At 36.5% G+C, this 14,617-nt stretch overlaps 1 protein-coding gene and 1 pseudogene across 1 annotated transcript in view; both read right to left on the bottom strand.

Annotated features, from left to right (window-relative positions):
- Window positions 1-1,175, bottom strand: part of LOC141417230 (uncharacterized) — a 60,076-nt gene extending 58,901 nt beyond the window's left edge. Inside the window, 1 exon segment of the mRNA XM_074055395.1 lies at window positions 1,163-1,175. Within this exon segment, the coding sequence (XP_073911496.1) occupies window positions 1,163-1,175 (13 nt within the window).
- A 1,867-nt stretch (window positions 1,176-3,042) lies between these two features.
- Window positions 3,043-14,617, bottom strand: part of LOC109677075 (integrin beta-1-like) — a 39,655-nt pseudogene continuing 28,080 nt past the window's right edge.

The following is a 14,617-nucleotide window of genomic DNA, read 5'->3' as shown; positions in this document are numbered from 1 at the left end:
CTGGTGGGAATGCAAGCTGGTGCAACCACTCTGGAAAAAAATTTGGAGGCTTCTTAAAAATCTAAAGAGAGACTTGCCATATGATCCAGCAATCCTGCTGCTGCGGATATACCCAAAGGAATGCAACACAGGTTACTCCAGAGGCACCTACACACCAATGTTTATTGCAGCGCTATTCACAATAGCAAAATTATGGAAACAGGCAACATGCCCCACTACTGACAAAGGGATTAAGAAAATGTGGTATCTATACACAATGGAGTTTTACTCAGCCATGAAGAAGAATAAAGTCTTATCATTAGCAAGCAAATGGGTGGAACTGGAGAACATCATCTTGAGCGAGGTAAGCCAGGCTCAGAAGACCAAAAATCGTATGTTCTCCCTCATATGCCGACTTTAGATCTAGGACAAATGCAGCAATGTGGTTGGACTTGTATCACATGACAAGGGGAGAGCACATACAGGAGATATGGGAATCGGTAGAAAACCCAAAACATGAAAGCGTTTGATGTCTCCACTCCAGAGGAACTAATACAGAAACCTTAAAGCAACAGAGGTCAACATAATATAGGGATCAGGAACCAGTGTAAAGATAAGTTAGAGATGAGTCAACTTGGGTTATAACACATTTGTACATGAAAGCAATGTAGGAATCTTTCTGTATAGCTATTGTAAATGCAACTAGGAAAAACACTTTGTCTTCCTTATTATGCTTATGTCTTCTCTTCAAAAAAATTAGAGATACGGGCAGAACAGGTTCTGTCTGGAAGCGAGAGGGGAAAAGGGGGAGAGAGTGAGGTAGGGGGGTAGAGGGGAGAAATGAACCAAACAGTGTATGCACATGTGAATAATAATAATAATAAAAATTGGAAAACAGGACAGAACAGATTCTGTCCGGAAGCAAGGGGTAGAAGTGGAGCAGGGCACTGGGCAGGGGAGACAGATGTCCAAAATGTATGTGAGTAAATGTATAAACAATAAAAAAAAGAAGTTTAACTTTGTGAGAAAGTTTATTGCTCCTTAGCAATGAAGATCTGGCAAACCATGATTCCTAGTATTACTGGTGTTTCTTATAGCCCTTAAAATATCAAACATTTTCATACTTTTGGTTTTTATCATATATCAATACCATGGCCTCAGGCATGCTAGGCAAGAACTCTACTGCTGAGCTCCATCTTCAAACCCACCAGTATCATTTCATAAGTTCACTCCCATCAGAGTAAATAAGTATAACCACTGTGCTGAGTTCTATGTAATAAAGTGGTTTTCCATTATGACATTTGCTATAGCAATAGTGTTTCCCTGAGTTACAATAAGCTGTCAAAATCTGCAACTGTATAAAAAGATCTACATCTCCCTGACCAGGTAACAGCAGCTCCTGAAGTATGGGCCTGCTGACAGTGCATTGTGGAGAGTAGGAGCGTGGACCCTGGAGTTCACCAGCCTGGGTTTGAATCTCACTTCTCCCAATGATTGGCTATGAAAACTTGGTCAAGTTACCTAACACTCAGTTTTCTCATGTGTGAGACAGTAATAAAAGAAATTCCTACTATTTTCACTACTAACAATAAATGGAGATTAAGTATTGCTTACCAGACTTGAGAAACAAGGAACATTTGCAAATACTACCTACCATTGCTATAAGAGCTCTATGCAATAAGGTGGGAAGTGAGAAAAGCTGAATCCTCCCAGGCTGTATCACATTTAATCATTTGAGAGAAGAAAGCAGAGTTCCGTGTCAATAGTCAGGATACTTTGGTACTAAACACTACCTTTTTATGAGAGAGTTTCAGGGGCTTATAAGATTACATTAAAATACACTGGAAGCATTTCATAAAAGTTTAGATATAAACAGTTTGAAACTATGTAAAGAAGAACTCTGCCCACTAACCAATAAAAAATAAAATGGTAAGTGTGAAATCCAGTTACATTCTCCATAATAAAACACCCACACTTGGAAACAAGAAGGAGCAAGCCTTACTGTCATTATGAGGTCTTTGTTTTGTTTCCTTGAGACAGGGTATACCACCATGCAGCCCAGGCTATGCTGGCACTCATGTTCCTCCTCCTCAGCCTCCTGAGTGCTGGGATAACAGATGTGCAACACTACAACATGAACAATGGCAAAACTTTTAACTAAGACTGTAATAAGATTTTTCCCTTTAAAGTTTTGTTATATAAAAGAATTCCAATCTTAGCCTTGAAATCAGAACTATTACACACATACACACACACACACACACCAATCTGATATTCCCCCCCTTGAAGTGAGAGGATTGAACTCAGGCCTCATGTTAGCTAGACAAGCACTCTACAACTCAAAGCATGCTCTCACAGTCCTTTTCAATTTTTAGTTTGTTTTTGACATGGAGTCTTCAACTAATTTTTCCCAGGCTCTTGAACTACTATCTTCTTGTCTCTGCTTCCTGAGTAGCTGAGATTATAGATGTGTACCACCACACTTGACTAGTCTTACTATTTTTTTTAATGAAACTTAAAGTTGCAAATGACAGCTAAAGATCTCAAATTCTTTCTAGGACCAATAACAATGATATTGCACATTAAATTAATGTGTTTCACCATGTACATGTTTGTACTTTGCATTTAGATTTCACATCTTTCAGTGTTCAACCCTGATGTTTACACCAAGTAGTTTGTTACGTAAGGATAATGTCACCTAGGACTGTCATGAGGATTAGACACCTATGAGATTGTTAGTGAGCTTATGTGATTGTTAGTGCCCGTGTCCTGCTACCTATATAAGAAATGCAACCTCTGGAAAATGAGTGAGTCAGAGCTGCTCTACTTAGACCTTAGGTCTGTCTGACTGCAAAGCACATAACAGCTGTTTCTTCTATATCTTATAATGAAAAGTCTTTCTAAGCATCAAGTTAACAAGCAAAAAGGAACACCACACACAGCCATATACATAAAGGCAGACAGTAAAAAAATAGGAACAGTGATATGAGGCACTCAGTGCAGCACCAAAAAGATAAAAGGTCACATGCAAAGACAGAAGTGAAAGAAAATATGAAAGACAACTTAGAGACCAGCTTTACACCCATAGCTTGGATTCTTGACATTATTTGTAGGACTCTTGTAAATCAGATTTTCTTGCTAAAGAAAAAGAAATAGTTTCTAATGATTTCATCACAAAGAAAATTGGCATAGTGTTTAAACACTATAAATGAATTTTCACTATTTCTACACTTCTGAAATTCTTAGATTTTAAAAATAAACTCATGGAAAAAGTAAAGAATTTAACAATACTGAAAAATCACATTCTTGTATCAAAAAATAAATACAGGAGGGTCAAACATTTAATTGCTCCACCAGATTCCATACCAGAAGGCATTAAATACTACCACAATCTTGCAGTCACAGTTTGTATATTATTTTTATATGGCAGGGTGTATTGAGGTATAATTTGTGCAAGATAAAACATACCATAAGAATTTCATGACTTTTCAAATCCATCAACATACCCACAACCCAGAATCCTAAGAAGAACCCTTGTAGTACCTTTCTAGACAACCCCCTCCCCCACTCCAGCCCTAGCAAACACTGTTCTGATTCCTGTCCCTTTTCTAGAAGGCCATATAAATGCAAAGAGAGAAAGGCGATTGTATTTTAAATTCTATTTTACAATAGACAAAAGGGGAGTACACTACATTTAGGATGACACTTACTAGAGAACTAAACACAATGGCCACTGCCAACAGAGCAACATTCTTTTAGTGTTTTATTCCAATGGATATACTTGAAATGCAAAGCAAGTTCTTTGAATACTTAATATTTGGAGGAACAAAAAGTTTAAAGAGACATTTAATGATCAATAACCAGAACTACCATTAATAAACAAGAGTTGCAATTACTTTATGAGCTGCCTTACTTCTCAGACGTTTTGCAACTTACTGTGTCCCACTGGCATTCATTTTCTCCTTTTCAAGTTTAGCAAATGCCCCTGTCATGAATTACCATTAAAAGTTTCCAAACCAGCAATAATGCAAGGTAAATTAGCACAATTCCACCAACTACACCAGCCACAATTGGAGTGAGGTCTGGACCAGTGGGACAACTAGAAAACAGGAAGATTAATAACAAGCAAAAACAATCTAACAGGCACAAGGTCCAATATCACAACCACAAAATCTTATAAAATAAACAGCATTTAGTACTCAAGATAAGTCAATGCACACTATTCCAAAGAAACTATTAAAAAGCAACTAGAACTAACAAGTGAGTTTACAAAGGTTGTAGGATACATGATCAATAAAAAGTCAGGTATTTCCCAACACATTCATACACTTATTTCTAGATTGCAAGTTTAAATAAAACACAATCAGGCAAAACCTTATGTATACTGTTAACAAAATACATACACGATTTGCCATGAAAAAGATTTTCCACCAAGCACTGGTGGCTCATGCCTATAATCCTAGCTACTCAGGAGGTAGAGATCAGGAGGATTGCAGTTGGAAGCCAGCCTGGGCAAATAGTTCAGGAGAACCTAGCTTGAAAAATCATTCACAAAAAAAAAAAGTAAGGCTGGTGGAGTGGCTCAAGGTGAAGGCCCTGAGTTCAATCCCCAGTACTGAAGAAAAATTACTAAACAATGCTAAAGGAAATCAAAAAAGATTTTAAGAAGTGGAGAAATATCCTATGTTCAGAATTAGAGGACAATACTCTCAGAATTTCAGTTCCCATCAGTTTGATCAATAAACTCAATCAAAATCCTGGCAGGACTTTTGCAGAGAAATAGATGATAACTGGCATAGAAATAGAACTACTTACAGAACAGAATGCAAAGCCTAGAAATAAACCCTCAGAGCTACAGCCCAGAGATTTTTAAAAATGTTGCTAAGAACAAACACTGGAGAAAGGATAGTCTTTTCAGTAAACAGTGCTGGGAAATCAGGGTATATCAATGTGCAGAAGAATGGAATTAGATACCTCTCAACAGATATAAAAATTAACTCAAAGTGAATGAAAGCATAAATGAAAGAAAACATAGGCGGCATGCTTCAGGACACAGGAATAGGAAAAGAATTTTTAGGAAACACCACAAAAGCACAACAAAGGAAGCAATCTCCAGAGATAAGAAACAGTCTATAGGATAAGACAAAACATTTTCAAATCTTATGTTCACCAAGGACTAATATCTAGAATATATAAATAACTGAAAACACACTCAACAGCAAAGAAAACAGTAAAAGCAACCAAATTAAAAATGGGCAGGAGACTTAAACAGGTATTTCTCAAAAGAAGACAAATGGTCGATGGATATATGAAAACATGTTTAACATCAATTAGCATCAGAGAAATGAAAATTAAAACGACTGAGATATCACCTCACCACAGTCAAAATGGCTATTATCCATGTTTAACATCAATTAGCATCAGAGAAATGAAAATTAAAATGACTGAGATATCACCTCACCACAGTCAAAATGGCTATTATCAAAAACACAAAAGATAACAAGTGCTACCAAGGGTGTGAAGAAAAGAGAACCTGTACATGCTTTTGGAGATAAAGTTAATAAGTATGGCTATTTTGGAAAACATGATTGTCAGAAAATTAAGAGCACAACCACCATATGATCCAGTAATTCCATCCTTGCCTAGAGAACAGACACTTGATACCTACATGGAGTTCAGTGCTGTACTGCAGATGTTTGAGTCATTTTTCCTATAATGCCTCCCAACTTCTGCTAAAGACATGCTGCTTTCCACAAATCTAAAATTATTTCATCAGTTAAATTTAAAGCATAAACTTTTAGATTGCTTCTTTGGGTACCATCTGCTTTGTGAGAAATGCATTTTAACAAAATTCAGGGCAGGGAAACACTCAACAGATCACAAAATTTAAACACAACTGTCACTAACACAGGACTGACAGAGCTTGTCTGTATCAGCAGAGGTATGTAATGCAAGCAATAAAATTAAAAATTTTTCTTTTGAAAATATCTTTAGATTTTCATGGGGTTTTTTTGCACTTGTTCAAAACCAAATGTAGTAAATTCATGGACAATATGGGCTTAATATACATCCAAAAGAAGGAAATTGGTCTGTTAAAGAGACATCTACACCCTTCACAACAGCTGAGAAATGGAAGCAACCTAAGTATCCAGGGACTGATAAATGGGTAGACCATGTGATTCATATACACAGTACACTAGTCAGACAAAATGGAGCTAGTGCTCATTAAGCTAAGTGAAGTAAGCCTGGCACAGAAAGACAAGTACCACATGAGCTCATGCAAGCAGAATATTAAAAAGTTGCTACCACAGAAGTTGAAGTACAATAGTGGTTACCAGAGGATGGGAGAGAGGAATAAAAAGAGGTGAAGGGGAATGGTTGATCAACTAAGTTACAATGAGGTAAGGGGAAGCCTGTGTGCTATTGCACAGTAGGGCAACTATAGATAGCAATAATGAATTGTACCATTCAAATAGCTTTAAGAAGGCTTGGGGAATCAGCTCAGTGGTAAAGCACTTGGCTGGCATATTCAATGCCCTGGGTTCAGCTGGACATGGTTGTATCTGCCTGTGATCTCAGCTACATGAGAGATGGAGACTAGAAGGATCATGGTTCAAGGCCAATCCAGGCAAACAGTTACCAACATTCATCTCAACCTACAAGCTTGACATGATGGCGAGTGCCTATGGTCTCAGCTACCTGGAGGCATAGACAGGAAGACAACACTCTGAGGTTGGTCTTGGGCAAAAACACTAGATGTTATCCACACATGAAAGCAAAAATGGGCTGAGCTCAAGTGATAGAGCACCTGCTTGAGAAACCACAGGGCTCCAAGTTCCAACCCCAGTATCACAAAAAACACAGAACACAAACTGGGGCCCTGGGTTCAATTCCCAGCACCTCAAAACCACATCAAACTTTTGGAATAGTTTGCTGAAAGAAATGATAAATGTGTGAGTAGCTATGTTTAACATAATTTAAACATTATAAAACATATACATGTATCAAAACATCACATTACTACATTATTATGTGCAATTTTTATTTATCATTAAGAAATTAAGTGAAAAAAGAGACTACTTGAACAGCTATGACTGAGTGAATGAATAAAGGACAGACACAGGATAAAGGACATAGATATATGTCCTTTATCATATGATCATATGATAAAGATTATAGAGTGAGAAAAAGGTCACCTTATTTTCAACCAAAATAGAAAAGGACAGTCTTCAACAAGTCATGCTAGAACTATTAATCAACTATATGCAAAAAAACTCCTGAACCTCACTTCACATTAAAAGATAAACTCAGATAGTTTACATTGGTGAGACCCCATCTCAACAGAAAAATAGCTGATGTATTGGCATGCACCTGTCATTCCAGCAATGGCAGGAAGCCTAGGAGGATTGTGAGCCAGGCCTGCCTGAGCAAAAAGTGAGACCCTATGTCCAACATAACCAGAGCAAAAAGGGCTCAAGTTGTAGAGTTCTTAACTAGCAAATGTGAGGCCCTGAGTCCAAACCCCAGTACCAGCAAAAAGAAAAAAAAAAACAAAAAAACCTTAAATCCTTATTTCTCTTTTCCTTATTTCTTAGTTAAATAGCATTTTTAGTTTTTGTAGAGGAAATTTTCTCAAATGGAATTTGTTGATGGATATCAGGGAACCTGACCATGGTAGAAACAAGGCATAAAAGAAAATGAAGAGAATTTGTGTCATTATCAGACTTTTGCGTGGAGTCTCTACAACATGAACAATGGCTTCACTTTTCCCATTCATTGAGTAGGTGAAGTAGAACCAGCAGTCATCAACATCCTTCTCCTTACAGTGGGTCATGGGATCAACCTGGATAGGCTGGGATATCTTGTCCCGACTTTCTACCTTGGTAAGGTTGAAATGTGAACATTCCTGTGCACACATGTCTTTCTTTTCTCCTTTATTAAAGGTTCAGCAGTGAACACATTTCCTGTTGAAGCAAAATTGGTATGTTTAAAATGCATTATTTAAGATGAGTTTTGCTTAAAGAGTATTCTGTGTGCTAAACCCATGATATATTGAGCCCGAAGCAATGAAAAAGAAGTGGAATGAACAGAGGCATAGCATAATTTTGGATGGGAGTGTACTTCAAGAAATTCTAGTTTTCATTAATTGTGGCCACACATCTGTTATTAACATCAGCACCAAGGTGGCTGGTGGTGCCTCAACCAAAAGAAAAGGTGACGCTATGTAGCTCTCTGCTCCATGACTTCAAAAATTACACTTGTGTGAAGAGCCCAAGAGGAAACTGGCTACCAAGGTTCCCTGCAAAAGTGAGCCCTCTACTGGAGAGTGAAGGAGCCTCCTCTTACAGGCTGGTACTGCCCTGTTAGAAGAATTATACCTTATCCCAAATCCACTAAACTACTAATTCACAAAGCTTTTTCCAGAGTCTGGTGTGAGAAATTGCACAAGACTTCAAAACAGACCTGCACTTCCAGAGCACAGCTACTGCTACTTTGCAGGAGGCCAGTGACCATTTCAGTTCTACATTTTTAAAGATACCAACCCATGTGCTATCCACGCAGCCTAAAGATAGCCAGGTAGCAAGTGGCAAACATGGAGAACAAGCTTAAGAATCTAGTCTGATAGAAAGCATTTCATTCTCAAAAAAAAAAAAAAAAAAAGAAATTTCTTCCTACTATTGGTAGTTCTGAACCTTACTATTGGTAGTTCCTTTTCTCCAAAAAGATGAAAAAGAACTGAAGTATGTAACTGGGAGTGGACAAAAGGGCAGAAATCAGGAATTGGCAGTTCTCTCTCTTTCATTTATGTGTGAATTTTTAATATGAAAGCAAAGGCATAAAGCATTAACAAGAGCCAAATGTTTCAGTGAACCAATTTTAGCAGTGCAAATTTGTAACAATTATAAGTAAATTTTGCTAGACAATTCCAGAATTTTTAACAAGTAAATTTCTTGATGGCAAAAAATACACTAGTTCCTCAACAAAAATTTTATTATTTTAATAAAGTTCCAATTAAAATCTCAAAGAAACAGAGGTAATAATATTCCTGCAACATGTTAAATATGTAAGTAAGCCATAATTTAAATAATGTACTACTGGTACAATCAAAGTTCAAGAGGAAAAGCCTTTGTGTATGGAAGCAATGCTAAGAATCTCTCTGTATAGCTATCCTTATCTCAACTACGAAAAATCCTTTATCTTTCTTATTATTGCTATGTTTTCTCCTCAACAAAATTAGAGATAAGGGCAGAACAGTTTCTGCCTGGAAGCAAGGGGGGTGGGGATTAAGGGGAAAGGAATGGCCCAAACACTGTATGCACATGTGAATAAATGAATAAAAAAATGAAAGGAAAAACTTTGAATTTTGAGTCAAAAGACAGTAATTGGGCTGGGGTTATTTCTCAGTGGTAGTCCACAAGGCTCTGGGGTTTATTCCACCTCCCTCGTCCCACACCAAAAAACATAGCAATGTCAATTCAATGAAGGTAACTACATAAATTTAATTTTACAGCAATCCCCAATTTCAAAACAAACTAAAAGTACAAGTCTCAGATGACATACACTACTTAATGAGTAAGAATTTTTAAGAACTAAAAAGTGGGCTTTTGTTTTATTTATAGCATTATACATTAGCATGTGTGCTGGGTCTAGTGATGACTGTAATACATACTTAGGTCAGCAGACACTAAATACTATTTCAACCAATTAGGAGAAAGTTACTTATGTTCAACACAGATACCAAAGCAAGGTCTGACACTTCCCAAAGGGTGCCCTTGAAACTTCTGGTCTGTACACTTACAGATGCCACACTCACAGATGCCCTGGCCATTGCAGATCTGTCCGTTTGTTCCATGCATGGAGTAGTCACATGCACTGCCAGTGTAGTTGGGATAGCACTCACACACATGACACCTGCAAACACCATTTCCTGCAAATAAAAATATCATTTCTCAAAATTAGGAAAAAATATAAAGTCACAGTATTGATTTAAAAGTAAAAATAAGCAACAACAAAGAAAAAGTTTAACAAAGGATGGAATGACCTGAAATACTGTTCCTTTACTACTGGATCAATGACTACTCTTAAGATGGTGTACCAAACTAGCAGGGATCACATTCTATGACCACTTCCAATGTTTTTCTCACCTCCACAAATTAAGCCACTGGACTTATCACATTTGAAATTATCTCACTCTCAGAATTTCCCAGAGGAAATTTCATCAGTATTATCCCTCTTCCTACAAACATACTGTACACAGACACACAATCTGTCATTACTATAGATTTCTGAACTGTTTTCTTTCCTGCAGTAAGCATCCATGTCTTCACTGTCAACTTCATCTGTGCTACATTCACAATGTCTCCCAACTCGTCCCTTATTTTACCTGAAAAAGATTCCAAATTGTAATCACATAAAATAAAAATAACTTAATAATACCAAGCCATGAAAGGGAAACAAAATTGAATGATCTCTTCAACTAACAATATATCAGGGAATGCTCATGCCACAGAGATGTGTGTGGAAGTATTCCTGTGCACCGAGAAACAACGCAAGCCTGAGAGCCATTCAAGTTCTTATGGAACATGCAAGGTCTAGAGGAAAAATGTCTTTAGAAAGTAATCATTTTGACAAAATGAAGTGAACAAAAATTTGTAAAAACAAAATAAATTTATTTTTAAGGAGACTGTTAAGATATATTTTCAAATGAAATGCTATTGGCTTGCTGTTATAAGTGCACTACCTCTAAGTTTCAAGCAATAGCCCAACCATTAACACAAAAGGTACAAACAACCCAAAAAAACTGAAAAAACATAGAGAAATCCACTGAAAATATTAATAACACATTATTTAAAATAAATTTATCCGACCTGCCAGATCTTTCTGAAAACCCTTATATTTTTAGAACACCTAATGCTTATGGATACACTGATTCTGTATATTATAAATAAAGGGATGAAAGGAAAAGACTTTTGAAGATAATCTTTTTGGTAAAATGACACATTTCTCAAAGTAGATTTTCAAGAATGATTTTATAATATAGAAATAACTGTAATATTTACATTGCTGCTTTAAAAAGGCAGTGTCCACCTTGTATTTTCCTTATGGCAAATAATCCTTCTAAGCAGAGTCATTTGGGGCTGACATTTAGATTAAAAATGTCCTGATCTCCTACCATTTAAAAGAAAGCTCTATTCAGAATAGGTGGGCGAGTGTTAAATAAAAACAAAACAACAGCACAACAAAAAAAAAACAGCATGAAGTTTTAATTTTTAATTTAAAAAGTAACCACAGTGTGAAAGTACTTAAATGTTAGTAGACTCTACATTCAGAGAATAACATCTTCTTTTTAATTTTACAGTTAATTAATCTACAGCATTTCCAGTGATATAAAATTAATGCAGTGCAATGTAAACATGCTTTCTTATATCCTAATGCTACTTCTCAGAAAAAAACACCATTACCAGTTTGATATACTTTTCCAAAACATTTTTCTAAACATATTTCATAAAAGCTTATTTTTCCCTAAAAAACTGAAAATGCTATCATGAAAGAAAAACCCAAATACTCTCTTTTTTTTGGCAGTACTTGAACTCAGGGCCTCACACTTGTTAGGCTTGATAGTTAGGGGCTCTACCACTTGAGCTACTCCACCAGCCCTCCAAATAGTGTCTTAAAAGTGTTGAATATACAAAAGCTTTCATTTTAGAAAACTATTATTCTTAAAAAAAATGTCAGAAATGGTCTTCAAATTGATTCCACGGTGAGCAATACTGGTTGAAACACATGATTTATTTGTCCCATATTGAGATTTTCTACAGGTGTCTCAACAGACAGTGTGATTATAAATTTCAAAAGCAGCACAGCTCTCTGTTGTTCTTCCACAGCTCCCAGCTTACCTGCAAGTTCCACACTCAAAAGTTCCATTTCCTTTGTGACACTTTGGATTTTCAGGAAAGCCTATGGTTTGGCATTCACATTCACAGATGAACTGAAGAATAATCTCTACTTTGGTGAAGCCCAGAGGCTTAATTTTAATGGTTTCAGAATTGCTATTTGAACAATTATTTCAAATTGAACCTTGAATAAAAAAAGCTAGATGAACTTAACATACTATTGAAAAAATATTTCTTAAAATTTTCTTATAAGCAAGCAACAGTTTTTTGTTTTCTACAGAAAATGCTTATGCAAAATACCTCATCTCCAATGGAGATACTGGAACACTTTCATCCATTTTGTCCTATCCCATTTATTCCATTCTTACAGTATGATTGGTATTTACTGTTACTCCTTCTGGCAATATGCTGTTTCCAAAATGACTTCTGAGGAAAGGGACTAAAAGAAAGACTGACTCACAACACAACTGTAAAACAGGAACTGTTTGGGGGTAGGAAAACGTGTGAAAATAGAATAATGCAATCTATTAAAAATTGTTTAGAAAAGAGTAATAGAGGGGTGAATTTGATCAAGGTACACTGTATGCAGGTATGGAAATACCATAATGAAACCCCTTTGTACAATTAATATACATTAATACAAGAGGCAGGACACTAATCATGATAAGGAAGTCAAATAAAACATCACCTGAATGCATAAAATATTGCAAGAAAATATTTTGAAGTCCAATACACCTTAGTGATGAGAAAACCCAGAGTAACAGGTTAATTCATGAGTCCAATCTTCAAAATAACTTATAAATGATCAGGAACATTTCCTTGTAAATTTTTCAATTAAAACAGTGCAGAGGCCTGACATTAAGCGGGAGGCTTCCTGCAGAACAGATAGTTTCCTTCCCATCTGGCCATGGCTGTCCTCTGGCCCTGCCCATTTCAGTTCTCTAGAGAGCAGAGAAAATGATGTACTCTAAGGTCGAAGAACATATTTGCTTGGAACTACTGAAGTATTGGAAAGAAAAATAGCTGATAAATCCTAAGGAGCTGGAGTGGGGCTCAGTGGCACTTGCCTAGAATGCAGGAGGTCTCAGGTCTGTCAATACTGCTTCCCCACCATCCCCCCATAAAAACAAAGATGGCCGTTATTTAAAATATCAGATATCCAAGGACAAATAGAGGAGGTTGCAGTGACAAGCAACACCTATCAAGGACATACAGCAGCTATGGAAAGACGCTGAACAACTGGACTCATGAAAACCTTTGCAAAATCCCTCTCTGTCATGGGACTTTCTAAAACATTTGGTGCCAAATCCCATGGCATAATGTAAAAGATATCTAAAATTCAACCAAAGAATTAGGAGGGGGTCTGTAATAGTGGTGTATGTAAAACACAATAGTTACCATAATATTATAATTGCCTGCAGATTATTTAAAAACATTATTATCCAATGTTTAATGGTATCGTTAAACATCTGAATTATCTCACATATATTTACCTTGCAAATAGGCTGAAATATTTCAGCAACTGCAAAAATCCTTTGAATATTATTTTCACTGAGCTTCTGATCAAGGTGAATAATGGAAGGATAATCCTAAGAAATAAAGTAATACAATTCATTATGTAAAACATCCTTCTAATGTATTTTGATCTTTTGAGACAGGGGCTTACTACATAGCCAGGGCTGGTCTTGAACTTGTGATTCTCCTGCCTTCACATTCTGAATGCTAGCATTACAGTATGCGAATTTTACAGTACCTTGTGAAAACAATAATGACTTGCATATATAACTGGATTCCTTAGACAAGACTGCTTTCAAATAATAACAAATTCAAATAATTGCTGTGGTGGGTAAATTGTATCTGGTTTTCTAATCTTCTACTTTCATGCATGTATAAGAACTTCCATATTGAAATGGTCTTAAATAGTAAGATAGTCTATGTACATTAATGTTAGGACAACAAAATTAAAGAAGCATTCATTATTAGTGTCTATTATCTGTCACTTAAGAAAAAGAACGGGATTAGGACTGGTTACATTGACTTGTACCTATAACCCCTCCTTGGGAAGATTGTGATTGGAGGCCAATCCAGGCAAAAAGTTGGAGACTCCACCTCAACAAAGAAGCTGTGCATGGTGGTTCACACATGTAATTCCAGCTATGAAGGAGGCATAAATAGCAAAAATGCAGTGCAAAAGTGTAACCTTAGATAATTTGTTTAGAAATAATAGCAAGTTTGCTACCAAATGTGTATTCAAGGGAGGAAAAAGCTAGTCAAAGGCAAAAATAGCATGGTATCTCAGCCACTCCTTCTACCCATAACCCTTGTCTGAGTGCAAGGAGCAAACACAACACACATCTTCACCAATACCAATAATTGCTTGGACATTAGATCATGGTCTAGGCTTACCAAATAACAAATCCTTGACCTTGAACAACCCACAAGCCCATTACCTACAATACTGTTATCATTAGACACCGAAATTCAACAATAACCCATCTGCTAGGTTAGGACTTAAGTGCTTACATAATAGTGGCTCATTGTGTGTACATTGTGTTCCAGGTGACACTGTCCATCATTTGGTAAAACAATGCCTCCAAGTTTCCTGTCTCCAGCAAAGTGAAGCCCAGCATCTATAGAAAACAACAGAAGCAGTGTGACATTCTTCTAGCAAATCATGACTAAAAAAGGAAGAGATTTCAATTTTAAGTTCTGCTCACAATAACTCAACAGAAATCTTTCACTTT

Source organism: Castor canadensis, chromosome 15 (genome assembly GCF_047511655.1).
Source record: "Castor canadensis chromosome 15, mCasCan1.hap1v2, whole genome shotgun sequence".
In the NCBI taxonomy this organism is placed as follows: domain Eukaryota; kingdom Metazoa; phylum Chordata; class Mammalia; order Rodentia; family Castoridae; genus Castor; species Castor canadensis.
The sequence above is the reverse complement of the archived record's forward strand: the minus strand, read 5'-3'. Positions and strand labels throughout refer to the sequence as shown.